The sequence below is a fragment of the Cavia porcellus genome, unplaced genomic scaffold (genome assembly GCF_034190915.1).
Source record: "Cavia porcellus strain 051 isolate PalLab524CR breed Dunkin Hartley unplaced genomic scaffold, mCavPor4.1 scaffold_38, whole genome shotgun sequence".
Taxonomy (NCBI): domain Eukaryota; kingdom Metazoa; phylum Chordata; class Mammalia; order Rodentia; family Caviidae; genus Cavia; species Cavia porcellus.
Genome location: NW_026947521.1, coordinates 8289101 through 8314380, shown reverse-complemented (window position 1 = coordinate 8314380; position 25280 = coordinate 8289101). Strand labels below are relative to the sequence as shown.

General features: G+C 46.7%; 1 protein-coding gene across 8 annotated transcripts in view; it reads left to right on the top strand.

The window, feature by feature from the left end:
* The window catches only part of Tln2 (talin 2), a 377519-nt gene that overhangs the window by 298839 nt on the left and 53400 nt on the right, over positions 1–25280 (top strand). For 7 of the 8 annotated variants that reach the window (XM_063243368.1, XM_063243367.1, XM_023562272.2 and 4 more), the window contains 8 exons: positions 1613–1774; positions 8233–8373; positions 8798–8979; positions 10021–10153; positions 12578–12679; positions 17779–17949; positions 20591–20737; positions 24398–24499. In XM_063243368.1, coding sequence (XP_063099438.1) covers positions 1613–1774; positions 8233–8373; positions 8798–8979; positions 10021–10153; positions 12578–12679; positions 17779–17949; positions 20591–20737; positions 24398–24499 — 1140 coding nt within the window. Of the gene's footprint in view, positions 1–1612; positions 1775–5770; positions 5977–8232; positions 8374–8797; positions 8980–10020; positions 10154–12577; positions 12680–17778; positions 17950–20590; positions 20738–24397; positions 24500–25280 lie in introns of those variants that run through there. The other variant, XM_063243369.1, reaches the window with a different exon arrangement.

Sequence of the window (25280 nt, the reverse complement as noted above, 5' to 3'; positions counted from 1 at the left end):
TTGGGGTAATGCAGGTTGTGAGATGAGTCCTCAGGCTCCTCTAGGTGTGTGGTGGGAGGATGAAGAATTAGTAAAGAATCCTAGACTTTCAGAGATTGCAAAGCCAGCTTAATGCAGCACTGTAGATAATGGTCACAGAAGGCATCACACGTGGAATGTAGAGAAGGGAGAAGCCTAGAGATGGTGCCAGCTGGCAATAGGAGTAAAGGAATCCCAAGAACCTTTGCCAGGAGGTAGCGACTGTGTTCCATCCAAAGGACATTCCTTGAGGGTTTGTTCTGTGCTGTACTCTAAGGAATCAACATGAAACCTGGTCTTCTACCCTTCAACTCTTAGTTTCTTGGCTGAAGTATAGAAAATGCTACTTTGGAGACAGGATGGTAAAATATAGCACACACAAAGGAAGATGGGATGAACCTTCTGAAGGAGCTGTCACTTCAGAGACAAAGGCCCTGAGGCAGGCCTCAGACAAGGTCAGATGCCACTGCACACACAGCAGCCAGAGAGACACTAGAGGAAGAGATGGTACGTTCCGTATTCCGTGACACTTCTGCAGCCTGAGTGCCATGGGTTCCTAGCCAGGTAGTGGTGCTGGCCTGCGGTCCCAGCACTCTGGCAGGCTACTGCAGGAGGGGTGAAAGTTGAGCCTAGCCTGGGCAACTGAGCATCTTAGCAGGACTTTGTATCAGAATAAAAACAGCCAGAGGTATAGCTCATTACAAAGGCTCTGGATTCAAGTTCCATACCATAAAAAACAAAACAAAAAAGCAGTGTGCACTAAAAGAGAGAATGGCTGATATGGGGTAGCAGAGGTGGTCTTCTGGGAGTAGCGTGTCCCCCATACACCCTAAGACAGCGTTCTTGAGGCAGAAGCAGGATCTGTGTAAAAAGGTAACCCAGGGAACACCTGACCTGGGAGCAGGCCTGGAAGCTGGAATGGCAGTGCTGCTGCCCAGTTAAGGCCAGAAGGTGTGACCAGTCAGTAAAAGTTGGAGGGAGGTAAGGTGCTTGTGCTGACGGCACCCAGAGGCTATAGAGGTGGACCTCAATGTTAATTGCACTCAGGAGACCCAGGCTCTTCAGTGTGGTGGCCCTTAGTGATACGTGGGTATTAGTGGCTTGAAATGCATCTAGACCAAATTATAATTGGCTATTAATATAAAAGGCACCTTGGATTTCAAAGGCCGGTATGAACAAAATCATGTAAAATTCCTTCACAGTATTTGTACATTGATTATATGATGAACTATTTTGACTATATTGAGTTAAATAAAGTATATTATTTAAATTAATTTCTCATGTTTCTCTACTTATTTTATTGGGGCTGCTGGAAAATGTGTGAAGTTATTTATGTCTAGGTCTTGGCCAAGAGCCTGGGGCCCCAACCTACTGTCTGAGGCTCTCGAAGACTTGCTGACTGTGTCCCCTCTGAGACTGTCTGGGGCCCAGCCAGTGCCACATCAGCACCTCCTTCCTTGTCCTACTTTCATTCTGTCTCTGTGCGCCCCAGAGAGCCTTGGGGTGCCCAGGCTTGGGGCACGTGAGCTGAGGAGGAGTCCAGGCTCCTCTGTGCTGAGATGCAGCACGCCCCAACCTGGCTCCTGCTTTGCAGGTTCTGTCGGCAGCCACGATCGTAGCCAAGCACACCTCGGCCCTGTGTAATGCCTGCCGCATAGCCTCCTCCAAGACAGCCAACCCCGTGGCCAAGAGGCATTTTGTCCAGTCGGCCAAGGAGGTCGCCAACAGCACTGCCAACCTGGTCAAGACCATCAAGGTAGGTGACTGCTTGTGGGCCCTGGGTACCCGTAACACCTGTCACAGAGCACAGGGAGAAAAGTCTCATAACAGGAGCACTGATGGGGAAAAGCCCACAGCCTGGATCTCCACAGAGCTCCTGTGCAGGGCACAGTCCCCTCCACACTCAGGGTCCGATGGGCTCAGAAGAAGTCAGGCTGGAGGCGTTTGCAATGGGGTCTCTGCCAGCCCAGTCTGTGGGCAGGGAGCAGCCTGTGTGTCTTTGACCTCTGGGTTTACTGGAGCGCTTTTGAATGGGCCGAGAGAGAGAGAGGGCTGTGTCCTTGTCGCTGGGTGTGTGTGGACCACGAGAGGATATGGAGGGAAAAGGAAACTATGGAAAAATCATGGTTTTTTTCTTAATCACTTTAGTTTCCCCTGCTATCTATTCTGATTTTTGTTGTTTCAGTTTTGTAAAAGGAGCGTTAACTTTCTTAGTTAATGCGTTCTGGCTTCCTAACGAGCTCATATTCACGTGGGGAAATTGCTGGTTGCCAGGCTACAGCCTGATAGGGGTGAAAAAACCACACAGATTGCCCTGAGCCAGGACCAAGCAGGCCCCAGGCAGCTGAGCTAGCGGAAAGTGACCAATGCAGGCACCATAGACCCAGCACAACACCCAGCCCCCCACCCTCTCACCTTGGCCTTCGAAGCAGCACTGTCACAGGACAGGCTAGCAGCTCTGTGCAGACATGGCCAGAGAAAAGAGGCGGACCTGGAGACTAAAATGCTTTTCATTTCAGGGCCCCCCACTTACTCGGATAGGGACCTGCTTAGCTGCTGAGGAGTCCTGGAGGAATGTGTCTTCCCAGAGACCTCCTAAGGACAGGACACTGCGCGTCCCCTTTTCCTCCCACAATGAGAAAGCTTCTATGGTTCTGTGGGTAGTCAGTCGGTCAACAGGAAGGGCCCAGCCCAGCAGCAGCTAAAACCTGGATATGAGAGCGCAGGGCAGTTTCCCAAGCAGAGACTTCTTAGCTCTTTCTGTTTTATTTTATTTTATTTTATTTTATTTTATTTTATTTTATTTATTTTATTTTATAGAGAATAAAACACAAGGGAACCCAACGAAGCAAATCAGAACAGATCAATGCAAGCAACATAGCACTTCACAACAAGACAACCAGATATCAACAATAGCTACCATAGTATCTCTTTTCTTTGAAACTATTGAGCATACCTTCAACATACAATAATATCAAACATAATAAAATGGTATAAAACCATTCAAGAGAATGAAAGCATTATAGGACATTTAGAACCAAATGACAGGAAATAAACAATGGCTACTGTAATACCTCATTTTCCTTAAAAATTTGTTTATACCATCACACATAATAAAATCTAATATGACACAACAGAATAGAACCAATCAAAGCAGAAGAACAAAAGCATGGTAGGACTTCAAAGCAAGATGATAGTAAATCATCAATGGCTGTCATATGTCTTGTTTTCTTCAAAATAGCTGCTCATACCATCACACATAATAAAATCAAACAAAACAGAATAAAACCATTCCAACAAATGAATGAAAACATTATAAAGCTTCAAAGCAATGTAATGGGAAACTATGATTACCATAAAATCTTATGTGCTCCTACCATATCTTACACTAGGAAGATTATACAGTATTTACATATGTAAGTTTGATTTATTTCACTTATGAGTATGGTCTCAAGTTGCATCCATTTATTTATAAATATCTCAATGTGATCACTCTTTATAGCTGAGTAGTACTCCATTGTATAAAAATACCACATCTTTTTTATCCATTCCTCAGTTGATGGGCATTTAGGTTGTTCCAAGATTATTACAAATTGTGCTGCTATAAACATAGTACACATGTATCACTGTGGTATGATGTTTTCAGTTCTTCTGGGAATGTGCCCAGCAGTGGAATAGCTGGGTCGAATGGGACTTCCAATCCCAGCTTTTTGAGGAATCTCCAGACTGACCTCCACAGTGGTTGCACCAGTCTACACTCCCACGAACAGTGCAGGAGAGTTCCTTTTTCCCCACAGCCTCTCCAGCATTTGTTGTTGTTGGTTTTCTTGATCCTGGCCATTCTTTATGGAATGAGATGGAATCTCAGTGTGGTTTTAATTTGCATTTCTCTAATGACCAATGATGCTGAACATTTTTTCATGTATTTATTTGCCATTTGTATTGCTTCATCTGAGAACTGTGTATTCATCTCAGATGGCCATTTTTGGATTGGGTCTTTGAATTTCAAGGGTCTAATTTTTTAAAATTCTTTATATGTTCTAGATAGAAGTCCTTTGTCTGAGGGACAGTTCACTAAGATTTTTTTTCCCAATTTGTGGGTTTTCTTTTCACTGTGCTGGAGATTTCCTTCAACATGCAGAAACTCTTTCAACATTGATTTTTAAAAATAAACAACCCAAATCTCTGCAATAATAGTTAGGTTCAAGTGAATTAATACATTAAAACCATTCCCCTGTCCTCGATTTTGATTACCAACCTAGTCCAAGGTATGGATAATTAATAAAGCTTAGCCTTTTACATGTTAATTTCATGCTTTGTGTATGTTAACTATCCAGGCCACACAGTGCCCGAGGCTGATCTATTTCATAGATGGGAAAATCGAGGCTCATAAAGGTTGAGTCATTTTATCAAGGTGACCCAGCCTGCAATGATGGATGAGAATTCAAACCCCGGGCTCCATTCTCTTCAGCCCCAAAGTGTGCCTCAGCGTTTTAGGGTGGCGAGATCAATGAGGCCCTCTAGTCTAGGAAGAATGGCCTTGCTTTGTTGACATTGCTGACAGTGTAAGTTTAGGGGAGAAGGGAGTAGAAAGAAGAATATAGTTGAAAATGGTGACATTATCATCAGTTGTTATAAAATTAACTTAGGAAGCCGATCATTTTCTGAGCTTGAATAACAGGTTAGGCTTAGACCAAGAGGTGTGGAGGGAAAGAAGCCCTGTTCCATGGGAATTCTCGGAGCCTTTTCTGCCCCAACTTCACAGTACTTCCTGACTTGTCTCGGCCGAGCACCCCATAAGGCTTCATCTTCCCCTGTTCTCTTCACACTGCTGGGCCTTCTCTGCAGTTCCCCATCACACAGGAGCGCCTGTGATGGCAGAAAAACAGACCTGTGCAGACATCAGAGGAGCCGTGCGCGGTGATGATCACATGCCCAGAACACCCAAGGACCTGTAGTCACACAGAAGGACGGAGATGAGCATGTTGTCCCTGGACCTGCTGGAAGTGGGCTTGGGTTTTCACTCTGTCCCCTGTGGCTGGATTTTCCGGGAGCAGTGAGCTTTATTTTCAGTTTACAAATAGGGAAATGGTAAATGATGTTTCATAGTAACTCCCCGTGCTACACACTACATAGGTTTCCTGCTGGAAGACATAGTTAAGTATCTGTCAAACCAGAAAGCAAATGAATATTTAATTCCTTGAATTCTTAAGATCACTGTCTTCCTATTGCTGGGTTTTTCTCTCAGGATATGCTTCATAGGGTGGTTTTTCTGTTTCACCATGAGGATGTGCCCAAGCATAAACCCCAGCTACCATACCTGTCTAGGCAAGAAGGCAGGAGGAGACCTGGCTAGAGAAGCACCAGGAACAGAAAAATACATAGAACGTGCACATCCAGGAATCCTAAGTCTGGTCACCGTTTCACATCACAATGCACTCCTCCTTAGGGGGACAGTCCGTGTGCACAGTGTCTACCAACGACACCTCTGAAACCAGGCAGGCTTGAAGGAGACCTGCCCTTGATGGGGGTGCCATCCCTCTGGTCACCACGAGCACGCTTGCTGCCTCTCTCCTATCTACTGGTTACCTAGCCTTGAATCAGATGTGCGGAATGGAATGTTATTTTACGTGTGCAATCAGTCAGGTTTGGTGCCAAGTAGAAATTATGCAACACTGGCTTTTGTTTTTCTGAGAAGTTGAAGTTTGGCCTTAGCCCTTACCTCATAAAGCCCCGAGTTCTGCCGCGGAGCATTTCCCGTGTGTACACAGGTACCCGGTGCAGCTCCCTTTAGTCGAATTTGACTTGGCTGTGATTATGTTTTCTTGGTCATTCTTGTATTTGGATTGGTAAAATGATTTTTTTTCAGAAGACAGAGGGGAAGAAATTCAAGGGCTTCATTCTCCTCCATGGCAGCTCTTGTCTGAGGTCAGAAGGGTTATGGTTTGAGGAAGAGTGGTAAGTAGCAGAGTAACCTAAGCCAGGCATGCCTCCGTGATGTTTTTATTTGGAAAGATCAGGTTTTGTTTAGGAAAAGCAGGGGTTTGGTACTAACTGATCTGTGAATTCTGGGTGGAAAGCTGGAAATGAAATAATAGCTATACAAACGTACTTTTGGATGCCACATCCCTCCTTTGGAGAGAACTGCTACTTTTTGAAAACAGGAACAAGTGCTTGATGTAGTTTGGTGTTTTGGTCCGTGTTATTCAGTGTGCTGGCCTATGAATAGCAACAGGCTATATGACCCTTTATGTCCGGAACTTACCAAACACACAGCTCTTCCATTGTGTTGATGTAGCTCATCAAACTGTAAGAGAACTATTCCCTGGGATTCACCTTGGACAGTCGTCGTTTCAGTTTGAGTAAGTTCAGCTGAGGATTGTGGCTTGGTCAGATGCTTGGCTTCCCCATAAACTGAAAGGGCTTTGGGAGCTGGAAAGGTGAGGGTTTAGATGTGGAAGAGTGAGAGCAGGCAGGTGAGCAAGACAGCGGAAGGAAGGCTCAGCATCTTGTCGAGCTCAGGCTCTGACTGGGGGAGCGAGGGTCTGAGCCCCTCCACGGTCCACCTGGCCTGTTTTCCTGTGCTGGGACCACTTGTGTCAGGCTCCTAGTGGGCAGCACCTGCCTGTCTCCCATGGGTGTCCCCCGACTGCCGAGGCCTGGGAGGACCCAAGGCAGCCGTGCTGGGTGTGGCACGGTGAGATTCCCATGCTGAGCTGCTTCTCCTCAGTGTTGCCTGGGCCAACATGTAAAGCAGCACCTGCTAGGTGTCGTGGTGGCAGCTGGGGAGGAGCAAGAAAGAGTAGACATGTAGGGTATCCCCTGGGACAGGAGAATGCCCAAGTCCAAGGGCAGGGGAAGGTCACGGCCTGTCTGGTGCAGGAGGGGCACCAGCCACAGCCATAAATTAGCCAGGCTCCTGGGAATTCCTCTGAAAATGTTAGCATTACAGGATGGGTAATTGCTGTCCCGAGCTGCCGAGGCTTGATTAGAATGTAGTTGTTATTCAGAAATAGCCTTCGGACTGACCCTGCCTGCCGCCTCTTGTCTTACTGAGAATCAACCCTCCACCACATACCCAGGGTGTTGCATAATGCCAGGGCCTCTGGTTTTTTCTTTGCTAATTGTCTAAACTGGCTTTTATATATTGCTCATATGGATAAAACTAAGTTTAATTAGTCATTTAATGGGAGTTTGCCTTCTGCCAACATAACTGCCTTCCCAAAAGCAGCCCTTTGGTAGGAGACAGGATCACCAGCCATTGGTTCTAACTGTCTTGTTCTTGAGGCTGAACTCCTGGTGGGACCTTGAATCTAGGTGTCAACCCTTCATGAGACACCACTCAGCATGGGTCACACACCCCATTCCTGGATGCTCACTGGGAATCAGCAGTGTGCTATTGTGTTACCTGCTCCCAATCCAGAAAAAGAAAGAAAGATAAAGCAAAAGATACATGGAGGGAAAAGCACACCTCGTGTGTGGAGCTCACTGAGTTTCCCCAAGCTGAAGCTGCTAAGTAATGATGATTGGGTGGAAATGCAGGACATTATCAACATCAAGAAACCTTCTCACCATGTCCCCTCATGCCACCTGCTCCGCGGGGTAACCTGACCTCTAATACCCCAGTTAGTTCCAGCTATGTTTGTTCTTTGCACTAACAGAATTGCTCAGCAGATACCCTTTATTGTATGGCCTAGTTAACTATATATACATTAGTGGGGTTTGTGCACATGATTACAGGATAGTCTAGTTTGCTCCTTTGCATTGGATCCCACCATGTTCATTGCCAGGGGTTGGTAGGGCTCGAATGGAGGCTGAGAGACAGGGCAAGTGCCAGCTTCATGGTTGGGGCTTAGAGTGGAAATGGAACAGAGCCCAAGAACTGTAGTCTCAAAAGTAGTGTTCAAAACCCCAGCCGAAGAGCAAGAGCAGACCTATTTCTGCCACATGGGTATGGGAGTTGGTTGACCAGGAAGCCAGCTGACCTGTGCACTGCACACTAGGCTTTGCTAACTGGGCCTCTCTGCCCAGGCACTTCTTACTTGTTGTTTGTGAATCTACCAAACATTTCCACCAGTATTCTCACTGAAGTGTCTTTCTTCACCAGGAAAAATTTGTCCTAGCTTGGGAATGATTTGTGCTCCTCAGTCAGATGAAGAAATATCCTGTGGGCTTTTTTTTTCCATTTTGTTTTGTTTTGTTTTTTCCCATCAGGCCCTGGATGGGGATTTCTCTGAAGACAACCGCAATAAATGTCGCATTGCCACCGCACCCTTGATCGAAGCTGTGGAGAACCTGACAGCATTTGCATCAAACCCGGAGTTTGTCAGCATTCCTGCCCAGATCAGCTCTGAGGTAGTGAGCTCTGCGACAAAGCTAACACGAGGGTCTTTGGCTGATTTTGTGCAGGGTTGAAGGTCCATGACCAGTTAAAATTCCACAAGGCCTTTGTCAGTTCAGAGGGTATCATTTCTGTTGATGATCTCACACACAGTTATGAAATCAATGACTGGACATTTTTTGAGAGGAAATAGCTACATATGTTGAGAACAATGTCTGCTCTGTTTTAGGGCTTATTATTTCATGGAAAATGACACATTCAGAACTATTTAAGGGGCAAACGTGGACCCAAGTGTCCACCACCTCTAGCCGCTTTGTAGAATGGCTTCATTCCATAAGGTGGATGGGATGACTTGCCAAAGACTAAGACTTCTGAGGCCCATGGTAGCCACTCATGGCTGAGTAGCCTGACCTGGACCCCTCTTCTGTTCGGTCTCAGGGCTCCCAGGCTCAGGAACCAATCCTGGTTTCTGCGAAGACCATGCTGGAGAGTTCATCATACCTCATCCGCACTGCACGCTCTCTGGCCATCAACCCCAAAGATCCACCCACCTGGTCTGTGCTGGCCGGACATTCCCATACTGTGTCTGACTCCATTAAGAGTCTCATCACATCCATCAGGTCAGTTCCCATCGAGACGGCTCGGGGGCAGCATCTGAACAGAGCAGGAAGGGGCGGCAACACCCACCAAGCTTTTCACCCAACACTAATGTTGATCCTTAGTATCATCTTTTTTTGATTTCTTCAGGGCCTGTGCAATAGCAACATATGCTTTTACTGAACACCAGAAGTTATTCTGAGTGTTTTACCTATATTCCCTTCTTTGACCACCATTACATTTTAAGGTCAATATCCACATATCCACTATACTGATGAAAAATTCAGGCAGGACAATGTCGAGGGCATCTCCCTGTCCCATTTATTTGAACCTTTGTACCACATTATCTATATCTGGAGCTTAGACATAGAGTAAGCATTATGTATGTAGCAAAATGTGAAGTTTTCTTTAGTTTGTTAATAAAACAAAAAGAATACAGCGTACAATAGCTCTGGCCATCTCTGATCTCCTCAGTAATAGTAGGAGCCTGGAAAAACGTTCCAAGTAAATGCAATGTTTCTGAAGTTGACCAAAGTTATTTTACCACAGCGTGGAATGCATTTATTTCCCTAGTTATATTTTGTTTTCAGTTGTTTTTGGAGCTCAAAACCACAGTTGACTTTTTCTTAATGCCTGGCAGTGAAAAACCCATCAGATATTTTAACTCCTGCTGTCGCCCATCAGTCTGTGACTACTAAACAACAGAGTGTACAGTACACTTGTGCTATAAATAGCACTAGGTTTTGGGGTTTTTTTTAATTCAAAAGTTCTGTGTTCAAGTGAGTGAAAGGAGAATCCAGTCTGCCTTCTTTCCTGTGCAGTTACTTGGCATGAGCATGAGACAGGCAGCACTCCATCCTTCTTACTGGAGATGAGTAGAGCAGGTGAAAAATAAGAAACACCCAGATTATGCAGTGAGGTATTAACCAGCCAAAGCCAGACTTGCTCCTTAGTTAAAGTGACCAGAGGGGACAGGGACAGGGGCTCTTAGCCCACCAGTGCTAGAACAGGAGGCCAGACGTGATTGCCATGAACTTGGTGTTAATCTGCACTGTCCCTTCCAGGGACAAGGCCCCTGGGCAGAGAGAATGTGACTATTCTATCGACGGCATAAATCGGTGCATTCGGGACATTGAGCAGGCTTCGCTGGCAGCGGTCAGCCAAAGCTTGGCCACAAGGGACGACATCTCTGTGGAGGTAAGAAGGGTCTCTGGGAGAAGCTCTGAAGTTGCTGAAGAATCTCAGCATCAAATTTTGGGGGGAAGGAGGAGTGGGCAAAGCATTTCTGATGCTGGAGTCTTACCACTAGAGAACCTTCCAACCTGGGAAGCTTTTAGAAGGGATAGGGCTGATGTGGGTACAGCTGGAGGAGAAAATCTACCTTCAGTATCTGGAAGCCGTATGTTAGTAATGTAAAGTTACCATGTTTCTCTGAACCCTGCATAGAGCTAGTTAGACATCTAGAGTGCTTCTGTCACAGCTCATTGGTCCACTTTGGGATTAATGGGCAAATTTGCCATCCAATTGTAATGCATTTGGCATTAAACTGTAATGCATATCATTATCCCAGCATGTAAGGACTTTTTACATTCCGTTACTTAGAACCACTTTCTCCTTTCTTGATGGATTTTCCAGTTTCAAAGAGGATTTTCTGTTGAGTGGTTTCTATCAGCTGGGCAAAGCCTCCTGATTCCTACCACTTTCTCTGTTTAAATAACCAAACCTAACACTCAGAGGTGTTTAATAAATATGAGTGGTCTGTTGGCTGATGTTTGCCTAATTGTAGTGAGCTTTGGCCCCTTCCTCTGAGCAGTAGCCCCAGAGGTTGGCACTGCTCATTTTTTATTAACAGAGCTGTCTGTTTCACACCAGCTTCAATATACTCATTCCTAGAAAAATAAAAAAGACCCAAATATTCTCAGCCTGTGTGGAAAACCAGGTAGGCTTCACCTCCCCACATCACATTTGCTGCAAATCCACTAGTAAGTCAGGACTGAGCCACTGATGTGTGTGATGCCCTGTAGTCCAGCCACCTCCAGAAATCCCCACTTCTGAGCACATTAGGCTTTGGGGGACATCTAGATATAAACCATAAAGACAGAAGGAGTAATCCTTTATGTCCCTGTTCCCAAAAGCCTCAGTGCTGGGTATTGTGCTAACTACAACATTGTCTTAAACTGCAAAAAAAATAGCTGTCAGCCTCCCCTGGGCTCTACCCTTTCACACCCCCTCCCAAAATAAGTCCTTCCTCCCTAGAAAATCCATGTGCTCCCCAGTTCTACCATAATTAATTTTAACAGACCACCTATTCTAAAACATCATTGCTGTACTATTCCAACATTCTTGTCTATAATCATATCTTGAGCTTGAAGATAATAATTAGCTAAAGAAGACCTTTGGACTTTTCTGTAAGCTTCTCTCTCACTGTCTTTGGTTTTCACATTGGCTAGTTAGGCTGACCCCTTATAGAGTGAACTCTGCCCAAAGCCCTCCAGCTCACAGGCAGCATTGTTCCAAGGGAAATTAGTGAAGGCAGGACACCGTCATTCCATGCTGGTGTGCTCAGTTCTCATCTGTTAGTCCTCAATCTCCTATTAGTATACTTACTGTGAAGGGGTCTGTCTTGGCTACTTTTCTCTCATGGTTGAGACAAAATACTTGACACCCAAAATTGGGGAAGGGTAAGGTATTTTTATATGATTTTGGAGGTTTCAGCCCTTACTCAGCTGGCTCTAAGGCAGGGTGGTATGGCAGGTCTGCCATTCATGGTCCCCACAAAACAGCAAGGGCGATCCAAAGAAAAAGAGGAAAGACATACCTTCTTCCTGCCCTTACACTATATGCCTTGGTGAGTGTAGCACTCATGCCACCAATCCCAGTGCCAGACAATGAACCAATCACAAATGCTGGTCTCAGCAGCATCCATGGTTGCATGAGCCCTGGGTGGGGGTGGGGGTGGGGGGCAGGCATCCAAACACAAACTGTAACAGGGTCAGATCTCTTGTGCTACTGGTTAATCCATCTCACTCCCAAGATGAAATGCTTCCAGAGCTCTCCTGCCAATATTTGTGTGCGTGCCACCTAGTGTGGTGAGTTTATAGTGCAAATCTTGCTCCATTGCATCCCATCTGGCATCTTCCTGCTGCACTGGGTGTCAGCATCTTGGTTTCAAAGAGCTGAGTGCATTTTTATATCAACTTCCTCTCCCACATTATGTTCTACAATCACCGGGACCTGGGTGTTCCCTCTGACCCCCATTAGCTGTCTCTACTTGGACAGACTTGTCTTTCCTTCTGGGAAAGCCACAGCTTTTCCACATTTCCAGTAATTGTGCTGACTAACTGAAGTAAAGGTAGCACTAGCATGTGTCGTCAGCGCTAGCAGGAACAGGAAGCCCCTGGCACACGATTGTGTGGGGCCTCTTCTTTGCCATGGCCTCTTCTCTGACAGCACTTGGCCCGGGGGAGCCGAGGCACCACTAGGCCAAGCAGGAAGCAGTAGCTTGTTGGTACACCCAGGCCTTTGGGTATCCATTCTGGGTGGCTTCTCTTGTCTTTTCATATTGGTGCCACATTGTAGGAAACTGCTGACAGGTGATCCTGACACTTCTCTCCATCTTAGGCCCTACAGGAACAGCTGACTTCAGTGGTCCAGGAAATTGGGCATCTTATTGATCCTATCGCCACTGCAGCCAGGGGAGAAGCAGCCCAGCTGGGACATAAGGTAATGTGTAACCCTGCTGTGGGAGAGAGGGAATAGTTACTGTCTCTTCACTGAGTCACAATACCTGACACCCAGAGCATAGGAGAGGTTTATTTCAGCTTACAGTTTATAGAGGTTTCAGTCTGTCATCTCAGCAGACTCCAAAACAGGACAGCATAACGAAGGCGAAGCAGCCCTCAGCATGGCCACAGGAAGTGAGCAGAGATCAAGAGGGAAGGGAAGGAGATAGATGCTGCCAGGCCACACCCCCGGGGACCCTGCCAGGCCACACCCCAGGGGCCTTTGCAAGGCCACACCCCCGCTGACCACCTCCTCCAACCAGGCTCCACCTCCCAGCGTCACAGTTAGCTACAAATTCATTAGTGGGTTATGACTAATCCATGGATGTGTGTGGCATCCCATGGTCCAGCCACCTCCAGAAAGCGCCACTTCTGAGCACGTTAGGCTTTGGAGGGAACGTCTAGATATAAACCTTAACAGGAGAGGGTGGGTCCAGTTTGTCACTGCTCCCAAAACCCTTCAGTGGTGGGAATTGTAGTAACAACAGTGAAAACAGGGGGGAAAAATAGCTCTCAGCTTCCCCAGTCTCTTTTCCAAAAATGATCCCTTTGGGACTTTTTCCCACCTAGCATTGAGACAACTCTACATTGAGATCTTTTATTCCTTTGACTATGCTCAGATTCAGCCACTTGCCAACATTATTGCTCTCAACCTTCCCTGAAGGAGCCCAGCCTCAAGTCTGCTGTCTCTCGTCCCTGGCCAGCCGGGCCCATAGTGGCATAGTCAGGGGGATAGAGTTCCTCCTTGGTTTCTTTTCTTATGTGTGATGAGACCAAACAAACCTGCAGGCTTTCTTCTGGATGGCCAAAGCCTCCCTCTGTAGCTGCTGCAGGGGCATCACTCAGCTGAGTTCCTACTCCAAACACTGAGTACATAGCAAGTACCTTTTGCCTGGTTGGAGTTCACTTTACAAACCCTTTAAGGAGTACTGGCTGGTCTCATAAGGGGTACCTCATCAGGAAAAAGCCAGAAATTGAATTTTTAACAGCCTTTAGAGTCTCCCAGCATTTATCAGTGCAGCCATCGTATCGATGTGCACATCAAGAAATGTGGTCACCAAAGTCTCTGCAGGTATTGATCTCAAAACGTCAATATTGTATGAGAGCTGAAGGGGCAACAAAGCCTCCTGCTGGTTCTAAGAAGGGGTTTTGTGAGATTTTTTTGAATGGCCAGTGTCTCTGCCTTTTCAAGTGTGGCCAGTTTGATTTTTCATCTGGGTTTTTTATAATCAGGAAAGGGTTTGTCTAGCTGTGAAGATCTCTGAGCGGGTAGGACTGAGCTGGACACAGGAATTATAGTTTGGCAGAGAAACTGGACATTGTTTCAGTAGTTGTTTTTGACTCCATTATAAATTTTGTAAGAAAATATTTCCGGACGTCCTTGGAGAGCAGTATCTGTGTTTCTGTGGATGTATGTATTACTATTACATAGTATGTATATATATATTATAATTTTATGCAGGTGTCTATGCTATGTAGGTATATATGTATAGTATATGTGCTAGTACGGAAGACTAATTCCTGTGTTCATGAGTAGCACTGAAATAGAAATAATATTGACTAGGCGTGATGTTACATATCTATAATTCCAGCTACTAGGGAGGCCAAGGGTCCTGGTTACTTTTCTCTCGTTGTTGAGATAAAATACCTGATGCCCAAAATTAGGGAAAGAAAGGTTTATTTATCTTACAGGTTTTAGTCCATAATCAGCTGGCTCCAGGGCAGGGTGGCATGGCACTGGGACAGCACTTCAAGGCAGCAGCCAGAGCAAGAGAGGACAAGCCCCTTCTCCTGGCTTATGTTGTACACAGGCCACCCCACCCCACCCCACGCCAGCCTTTCCAGGGCAATTGTACCACTCACAAAATCTCCCTGCCTTCCTTTGCACAAGTAGAGGATATTTACAGAGTAAAGACCCTGGCTTCTGCTGAGTCTCTCAGTTAAACTTCTAAGCTGCTCAAATTGACACAATGTATCAACCATAACACCAAGATACAGGAAACCAAGTTCAAGGCAAGCCTGGGCAACTCACTAAGACCCTAACTAAAAATAAAAAGGTCCAAGGACATAACTCAATGCATATCTCTTCTGAAAGGGTGGCAAGGGCAAAAGTAGCTGTGGCCTCGTGTCTAGAGGAGCCATGGTCTGAGCGTTAACCCCTTTGCCCACGCCTTCCTTCAGGTGGGTGCCAGACCTGCGGCTTCCCATCCTCTGGCAAAGAGAAAAAACGCACATCCCCATACCTTACCTGTGTCTGTTTCCTGTGGCCGCTGTAGCATCACTACCAACCGAGTGGCTTAGAAAAGAGAAACTTGTTCTCTGGCAGTGCTGGAGTCCAGAAGTCCAGAATCAAGACATGGGCACTGCTGTACCCCATCTGGGGGCTGCAGAGTAGACTGTGAGGACTCCACACTGTGCCATTTCCAGCTTCTGATGGCTGTTACTGTCCCTTGATGGTCATACCAAGTTCTGCCTCAATAATTACCTGCTTCCTGTGCTGCTCTGTGTCTCTTCTGTCTCCTTCACGGATTTGTGACTCCTTGTGACTAGATGTATCAGCTGCCCAGGTAGCCAGAATGGTCTCATCGTGAGATCCTTCTCTCACGCACCTGCATGGAGATCAGCACAGTGCTGAAGCACTTGCCTAACCCTGGGTTTGATTCTTATGTTTGTAACAAACATAAAAATTGGCAAGGACCCTCTTTCCAAATGAAATTACTTTCAGAAACCCCAGGCTTTCGGTTGTGGGCAGATCTATCTCCTGGCTCACCCTCCATTCAACCTACTCTGGAGGTACATTAAGTCCCAAGTGTTACAAATCCCGTGTTGGGTTAGTTTGCGTGCTGTTTCATGTTCTGTCCTATCTCCAGAACAGGAGATGCGAGTGCCCTTGCTGTGCTCCCCACATACAGGGAAAAATGCATTCTTTTCCAACCTTCGCTATGCTGTAAGGAGTAACCGGGTGCCAACTGTACCGATCCCTGCATTGTACCCTGCTAACAGTCCTAAGAGCGTGGTGCCATTCTTCATCCCCATCTGACAGATAAGGAAACAGCTTTAGTCACTGGAAAAGTTTGTATCCAGTTTTTCAGTATGGAACATTAAAAGCCAGCGACCCTAAGGCCAGGGCTTGTGCTCTTTGTGACCCAGCCATGCTGCCTCCAGGCAGAAGGCAGGCACCGGCTTAGTTGTTGTATTTCATTTTTCTCAGCATGCAGCATCCCTTGACGTTTTACAGCTGCATTAGTGAAGTATACTTTGAAAATGCTAATGTCAGTCCACAAAACCTGTAGGATTTTACTGCACTAGGCATATCGCTGTATCTTGAAAGCAGAGAGGATCGTGTGGAGCCCTGACCCCTCATGGCTTGTCCATGTCTCTTTCCCTGTGGCGACAGGCTTCCTGGGGGAGAGCACAGAGGCCAGGGTGTGTGCGCAGGGCACTGGCTGAGGCTCTGCAGGTGGAACCCTCCACAGAAGAGTTGGAGGAGCAGGGCGAGGACTCATTCAGCCTGTGCTCTGTTCACCAGCCAGATGCCTGGCGTCCTCCGAGTCACTGCACAAACTTCCAGGCGTACGTGAAGGGGTCAGCAGCTGCCCTGCTCAGGTGCTTTGAAAGCCATCTGTAGTATAACCACTGTGGGATTGCAAAGCTGGTGTGGTTTTTGCTGCTCACACTGGCTGTAATGAACTTTCAGTTTTTGAACACCACTCACACACCCCTTTTCCCAGCCCTGAGAACCCCTCGCTCTGCTTGTCCCCTGCCCTGTGCTTGCTGGTAGTGGCCTTGCTGCCCACATTCCTGCAATGCCTGTTCTCCTTCCCTGCACTGGGAAGAAGTACTGAGTGAGTGCCTGCCAGAGCTTCGCCAGTAAATATCCTTGATGGGAATAACTTAGCACTGAGTCGTGACTGCACAGGATGGGAAGTGGAACAGAACAGTCCGCATAGGTGTGTTGGATCTGAGCAGGACTAGATGGTGGCACATGTTATAATACAGCAGAATGTTACAGTGTGACAGCTGGATGCTAGGCAGAGCACGGTCGCCATTTTATGCAGACTTCATTTTAAATACTTTGCAGAGCAAAAAACAAACACAACAACAATAAAAAAAAAAAAACACCAAGTGATAAACTCTCAAAGCTCTCACTCTCAAACCAGGACAAAAATAAATAACAGCAGTAGAGTGCAGTGGTCAAGAGTGAGGATGTGCAGGTGGGCTCCTGTCTCATCTCCCGTTCTCCGCTGCCAGACGTAAGCCTACAGTTTACCGCCTCACTTCGCAGCTCTCTGCTTCTTAAATGGCTGTGGAGGAAATACACACTAAACGCTTAGCAGCAAGTGTGGCATAGGAGATGTGACACATGGCCCTGCAGCTTCTAGCTAGCTGGTGTGGATGAGCATTTGTATGTTACGTGGGGCTTTGCCTTCACCGACATAGGCCTGTCTTAATGAACTTTGTGTACAGGAAGGTGAGGCAGGGGTTCCTTGGATTGGACCTGAAGCCTCAAACATGCTAGGCAAGCACTGTCCGCTGCTCAGCTCTAACCCTGTCCCTTAGTGAGCTCTTTAGTCTTCTCAGCAGGGCTAATCATGAACAGAACCTCGAGGCTGCTGTGAGATCACTTAGCTCCTATTCCAAAGCCAGGGCTTGGTCCAAATGCTTGGAGCCAGACACCAATCAGATGAGCTTCCTGAAAAGCTTTTGAAGATTCTCATCTCCACAAACTTTTTCTCTCACCTCTCCTGCTGCCCTGTCCGTCCCTCCCTTCTGAGTTGTAAAATGTCTTTGGTTCATTAAATGTTTCTTGCTTGTAAAACCTAGAATTTATTAGTTCCATTCTGATCTGTAACTGGCCCTTATAATGGACTTCTGAGCATTTCTGCCATGTTTGGCAAAAAGACAAAGAACCCCTCTCCATCCCTACAGGAAGTAGAAACCAAGCAGTAGCCAGTTAGCAAGTACTTTCAGAAGTAAGGTCCTCCTTGCCCTGGGTGTCCCCTGAACTTCATGATGCATTGTGGCTTTTCTTCCTTGAAGGTGACACAGCTGGCAAGCTACTTTGAGCCCTTGATCTTAGCTGCAGTCGGTGTCGCCTCCAAGATTCTGGACCATCAGCAACAGATGACAGTGCTGGACCAGACAAAGACTCTTGCAGAGTCGGCCCTACAGATGCTGTATGCAGCCAAAGAAGGTGGCGGAAACCCCAAGGTACACCCAAATTTTGTGCCACTCAGGGGAATCCTCCAATGCAGCGGCCGAGATGTGTGTGGAAACTGCTTGGTACCGTTTGTGTGTAAGCAATCACATGGCTGGAGACGCTGCTGTGTTCAGACTCACACCAGAAACCTCAGCTTAACATTAAACAGATTCAAAAGAATCATAAATTATGGTATAATTTTCCTTTCAGCCAATGATGCTACCCCAAAATTCTGCCATCTGAGGCAGGCTACTCACTCATCTGCCTGCCCCCTTCCCCCTATTATTTACACCCCCCCTCCAAGATATGGCTCAGGACCACCAAATTCCTCCTGTGCTATGTCCCCTCTAGAAAAAATACTTCTAGTTCTCTCCCTCCACAGTGGGAAACCATCTTCTCTTGGCCTTTCCAGGGAATTGGGGGAGGGAGACAAGGAATGTGCATAATTAAAGTTTGTTTGTAAATTACGCTTTCCTTGGCAGGATGTGCAGACACACAGCCTTGGGGATGACAAATGTACAGTATCATTACAGCAGAAAGAACACTAACACTGGCTGGGTACCTGTTCAGTTCTGACATCCACTGAGCACAAAGAGAGGCTCAGTTGTTTTCCAGTAAATGTTATGTCTGTTCTTTGTACCTCAGAGACTGTAATTTAGTATGATTTTTTTTCCCTTGCCAGTTTGTAAGAGGAACATGTATTTAGTCTGTTGTGTCACTCAATACTTTTGGCCCACAAAAATGATGACAGTACATTTCGGGTGAGCTTGGTCCACATTTTACTTTGAGGTCGGGAACATGGCAAGAAAGTATAGCATAGGTAAAGACTCACATGGGGTTCTAGAGGGATGTGATATCTTCCAGACGTAGCAAGCAGGCAGGGACACGAAGATCCTGAAGATGGGTAGACAGTCAGGAGGGTAGACCATGCTGTTCTGTGTCAGGATCAACACCAGGCAGTTTGGCCATTATTATAAGCAGTGGGGAGCCAGTGATGATTTTCAGCAGAGGAACAACATGACCAGTCTGTGCCTTAGAAATGTCAAGCTGGTAGCAATGCAAATCCATGTATTTTCCATGTTCAGCTTTTCACATATCTGCCAAGGACTAGGAGGGGAATTCTGAGGATGCTGAAAATGTTAAGAGCCCGCTTCTGCTAGCCAGATGTTCATAGTTTTGGAGTGATAAGTCTAGTTGTAAAAGTGGTAAAGTGGAACAAGGAGGACAGAGAAGGCACTTTGCCTGTACAGGATTAGCAGCTGCGTTCTGAGGTCAGCCCACCCCTCTGCGCCTGTTCCAAGTGGTAGAGCCCGAACCCCTCTTCCTACTCAGTCTGTCTGTCCTCTGAACTGTGTATTGTCACATGTCTCCGCCCTCCCAGGAGGGTTTCAGTGCCGGTAGGATACTATGTGAAAGTAGGAGTTCTCTGGATTGCATGATGTCCGCGTATCTGCTGGGACTGCAGGTCAGCTCCTAAAGGAGCCTCGTGGCTGGAAACGTAGAGTCAGGACCGTAAACGTCATCATGACCTACTGTGCTTGGAAACAGGGGCTAGAGTAGTTTTCCATCAATGTGTTTACACGTAAGAAGTGGAGCCTCCGAGCCCAGGTCAATGAATTCTGGGTACTACCAAGCTTCTCCCCATCAAGCTCCTTGCTGTGATTATCTCCCTGCAGTGGGCTGGGAAATGTGACCCCTGCCCGGGGAGATCGAGAACCCAGATACAGTGCAATTATTGCACAGACTGGCTGGTGCTAGGTCAGTCACATACCATAGGGCCAGGGCGCATTCTCCTCCTGGACTATGGTATATAAATAAGGCACCCGCACCTGTATCGGCGCATCAGAGTTTCCGTGCATGATGCTGTGAGATTCATTTCACTGGGCAGGTAGCCCAGCCTGGCCACTTAGCAGTGAAGCCAGGTTTCTGTGCCCTGAGACATTGGCCCGTCCCCCACTCTTGCTGCCAGAGGAGGAGTCTTCCAGCACTGCCATTTCCATCTCCTCATTCCTTCACCCACTCCCACCCTGGGCTTGGCACTGGCAAGCATCCAGGTACAATCAGAGGAACAGGGAGAACCAAGCTGCAGAGAACCAACCTTTAGAGAAGGTTCCTCATTGATTCCTCCGGTGTCAGTGTATTGTGTATTGTGATACAACTTTCCCAGTCTTTTAGGCCTTACATAGAAGTATTTCTCTTGTGTGTACCTACATTTTCAGAGTTCAGTGTATTTATAGAAAGGAACTTACAATGTGTCAGGGATCATTCTGAATGCGTTTTTCCTTTATGTTAGTTTTTTCTGTTAAATCTGTCTGCTTGTGTATTTGGGAACCCGTGGAATTCTCTTTCTACTGTCCTGAACATGGCAACATATAAAACTAGTCAATCATAGTTCAGTTTGTTGCCGTGTTGTAAGCGTTCCCCTTACTTAGGGAAAGCAGTCATTTTTCTTTTTCAGCTTTCTGTTTTTCCTTTGTTTTGCAAAGAAATGTACAGTATCAGGGAAAGGGAGGATATAGAAAGCATTGCTGTTTCCCTTGCAGGGAGAGGCTTCTGTCTTCCACATTTTTAAGGTGGTTCTTAAGGGAAGTGCAGGGTTCTCAGAGGACCAAGTGTCTTTGCATCTGCTAAGGAGGCGCCTTGCTCTTCTAGGCGCAGCACACTCATGACGCCATCACGGAGGCCGCACAGCTGATGAAGGAGGCCGTGGACGACATCATGGTGACGCTGAATGAGGCAGCAAGTGAAGTGGGGCTGGTGGGCGGCATGGTGGACGCCATCGCGGAGGCCATGAGCAAGGTGGGTATGGGGTCCCACGCTGTCCCCAGCTGCTGTTCCCCGAGGAGCTCACTGGCGCCTGAGAATGACACCACCAAGCCTTCTTTTCATAAAGGTTTATCAGTGGACCAGTGTCCAGTCTTATGGCCAACACATCCTTCATTCCTCATTGTCAATTCTTGTCCACCTCTCTCAGCTCTTTGCCCCTTCCTCTCAGTTTTACCTGTGCTTTCAAAAGGGATGGTAAAAATATCACTGGTTTCCTTATTTGTAAAATCAAAACAATTAGTATTCACTGCTTGTGTCTTCTTATCTTGGGGGAACAAACCCCAGAATGCACTAATGAAGTGATTCTCAAATGCTCTTCTCTGGAATGGCAGGGAGATCACAGGGATCACAGGGAGCTTCTTAGCATGCGCAGTCCCTGACCTGCTCTGTGGAGCCTGGAAACCTCTGCAGGCTCATTGAAAACTCTCCTCTGGAGCTGATGTGTAGCCAAGAGCGGGAGCCGCTGCAGACGTACAGTATGTGCGAAGGCTCTTAGTGGACCCTGTGTTCTAGATGAACGGGATAGCCTGAGTATCATTTCCTCATTTGGTGACCTATCACCTGAATATGGGAAATGTGCCTGGAGGCAGCTTTATGTCTGTGACCCTGCTCTCCCTCCCAGGAATCCTTCGTGAGGTGTGTCAGTTTGATGTTTATTAGGATGGGTAATTGCTCTTCAACCTCTAATTGCCATCCTGTGATAGCACAGCCGAGAACTGTGGGCATCATCTGTGTTTTGAAATGTCCATCGTCAGATTGTGAATACATTAATATATCTTTTTCAGGATAATAAGTGGTTTTTAATTGCTAATTTAGAGAAGATTGGTTGTTCGTATCTCCATAAAAAACTGATACCTTGAAACTATAATTAGAATAATTATCCCTAAGCATTATGCAGTCATTGTCTCAATGGCAAAGAGGCCAGCCCCAGCCAGACTGCCGTGTCTCCCTTGAGGGACCTCAGGCTCCGCTTTGTCAGAGTGCACATTAATTTCTACTGTGGGCTTTTCATGCTTCAAATATGGGCAGTTTGCCAGAAAACTAGAGAAATAGTAAAATCCCCCTCTCAAGGCTGCTGGACAAGCCTTTGTGGGTTTGTTTGGTTTCCAGGGCATCAGGACCCCAGAGTTTTGAAGATAAACCACATGTCTACCAAGGACATTAAATAATGGAGTCCAAGGTTTCTTAGTACAAATTAGAAAGTCAAATGATACTCTTTTCTTCTGGGGAAAAGGTATTTTTTAGAATGAGTATAACGATAGGAAAATGTTCTGTAAATCCCTGGAAAATGACAGTCGGGTCTCGGCGCAGTCTTTCTCTGATTGCCTTTGAGCCTGAGGCCCCCAGCGTCAGAGAGTGATGGCTGGGACTGCCAGCTCCACTCCAGAAACGTAACTCTGGCAGGGCTGGGAAATGAGTCTGAGGTTACCTGATCGCAGTAACGGGGAGTGCTGGCCACACAGACCACAAACACAGACAGAGCCCTGTAAAACACGCAGCAGGGGTGTCCTGGCCCCCACTGTCCTTACAAACCCTCACCTGATGTCCCAGGCCCTGCTCAGCATGTTTTACCCTTCTTCCCTTTATGTGGCCACCAGCAGGGCTTCAGGTCATGAGGCTCCAAACACTAGGAGCTGGCATTTTCCAGCTGAGTCGTGCCAGTGCAGTTAAAACACTGATACACTCATTAGTTCATTGTCTAGAATACACTCATTATTTCATTGTCTAGAATTCTTAAAGGCAAGGACCGGTGAGCAGAAAATACGAGTGAACCCAGATTGGTTCTTGCTGGATGCAATCTTGACAGCCTCGGAGCTTGGGCTATGGAGGCTCCCCTGGGGATTCTCTGCTCCACCTCAGCACTAGAAAGTTGGGCACTAATAGATTAATATGAAGTGACCTGCTTTTGCAGTGACCTTGGACAAGTCACTCAAGCTCTCTGAACTTAATTTCCCTGTTCAATGACTCGTGGGACTCTATGAGATTTCCTGATATTGGGTCTTTTCTCTCTTTGCTTCTGCCCGCTCTCAGGAGAGAAAGTTACAGAACTAAAATGAACAGAAACCTTGCTATCTATTCCACTACTCTTTCATGAAAGGTCATATTAATATGAAAAATCTGTGCAGGCTGTTTATCTCAGAATAAAGGAGAATCCTGTCAGTGAGTTTGAAATCCCGAAAACACTTTCTTCTTCCTCTCTCATTGCTTCAGACTGGCTCGGTTGTTCATCCTGGTAGCCGGTTGCTGGTGACTACTGGCTCAGGGTTCTAAACTTCCTTTCACTGAAGTATCCCAGCTTGTTTGTAGTTTGGCCACATGCATAGGAGGGATCCCTGCCTGTGGCTGACACTGGAGAAATAAATGAAAGAGTTCATAACCCCATCCCCACCCAACTAGCAGGGCCTTTTGCTGTGATGAAGGCATTTGTCTCTATCTGTCTACCTGAAAAATCTTGCCCGAAACTGGTGTTGATTGTTGGTATTGACAAAACTTATGTCCTGGGCTCTGTACCCTGGAGGTGTTTCTTTCACTCACGGTACATCTTGTGCCAGCTTATGGTGTGTAACTGTACCAGAGACACCATCTGACATGATGTGAACTGACCTCCTCAGTGTTCTTGAGTCTCGCTAGCAAAGAACTGCTGGGAGATCTTCTCAGAGATCCCATCGCCAACCCAGATCCCACCGTGTCCATCGTGATCTTCGGATTCTCCACACCATAATTCCAATCACATGTCCACTCCTCTCGGCATCCTTTTCGCTTAGTGTTCACCAGCGTCCTGCACTCTGTCCCGTGTGCACCTGTGTCCTCGCCTGGAGTGCCATTCTGTAGCCAACAGGCACAGTGATGGTGACGAGGAGAGGGGCAACATGGGTTGCCTTTTGGTTCTCTGTAGTCCTCATCCACATGGCCTTTATTGTCACGGTCCTTTTTATGATCGTGGTCATCATCTCTTCCTTATGTAGTTCTTGGCCAGGTCAGTAGATATTCACTACAGCCGTGCAATGGTTCAAAAATGCCATTCCCCTCTAAAAAACCTGAGATGCTGAGCGCTTAGGAAAGTGTCTTGAGGCTCACTCCCAAGCTCGGAAACCAGGTCTCAGATTCAAATTGTCTGAGCAGGATGTCCCCAGCTGCTCAAAGACACAGCCACAGTCCTCCGTGTTCAAGCTCTCCACTTAGTTATCTTGCCCTTCAGGCTTCAGGACATAGTTCTCTGTGAGTCATGGCTAGCAGAGCCCTTAGCAGTCTGGAGTCCGCCACCCTCCCACTTCGCCTTCCCCACCTCTGCATGTGGGTGGGCTCACTCATGTCCTCATGGCTAAATGCTATTTCCTCCCCTGGACACCTTCCCTAACTTTCTGGGGTGGCCTCATCCTCATGTGGGCGGGGTTTAACTGAAACCTTAGTCCCTAGAATGCCTCCCACTCCTCTCATGTAAACCTGAGGCCCGTGGGAATCCTGTGTGCACCTCTGCTGCAGCCCTCACCGTAGAAGTTGAGGGAGTCCGTGAAGTCAGGCAAAGAATCTCTGAGAGCTTCTCTAGTTTTTAAAGTTTATAATTCTCATGAGTAACAACCCATGCTTCAACAGGCCTTTCTTACATCTGGGTTCCTTTCCTCTCCTCTCTAGCTGGATGAAGGCACTCCCCCAGAACCAAAGGGAACCTTTGTCGACTACCAGACCACTGTGGTTAAATACTCTAAAGCTATTGCTGTGACAGCTCAGGAAATGGTAAGCAGAAAAGGTGCCATCCTCCCCACTTTGGTTGCCCTTCTCCTTACCACCACCCCCACATCTTCAAATCAGGGTTCCATGCCGGAGAGATGGGCCAGCCCGTGTTCCTACTTCCTCCTGAGTCCCCACATCCGTCCACTGCCTGTGAACTCTGGCTGTGTGTGGTCTTGAAGCCCCAGTCAGCTGGAATTCCCATCTTGTGGAAGAGCTGAAATCAGGAATCAGGGATGACTGAGACTTGGGCCTGAGGACAGAGGACAAAGGAAAGAGAGAGCGTGCGAGGGTGGAAGATGTGGAGTTAAGGAGAAAAGTAGGAAAAACTCTATTCACTTCTGAAAGTATTCGAAGAGCTTTTATAGATTTTAAATTATAGGGCAAGAGAGTTATTTTGGAATAAAAGAGAACAGAGATGGGTTACTATGAAAGAATTAAGTTATAGGGGCTGAGGATTTAGCTCAGCAGCATAAGCGCCTGCCTTCCAAGCAGGCAGTTGTGAGTTCAATCCCTGGTACCGATAAAAACGAAAAAGACAAAAAAAAAAAAAAAAAAGAATTAAGTTATAACAGTTGGATGGTAAAGTATTTCCTGTCTTTCAGAAGAAGTAAAACAAGAGTGATTATATTTTTTAAGATTCTGACTTTAGGAGTGTAACCTTAGAAGGTTTTTTATTTTGTTTTTGTTAAAATGTGATGGAAACAGAGCTGTATTGTGTGGATCCCCAGACCTAAGTGGCTTTGAGAATCAGTGCATGCTACCTTAACATGTTAAAAGTTACACA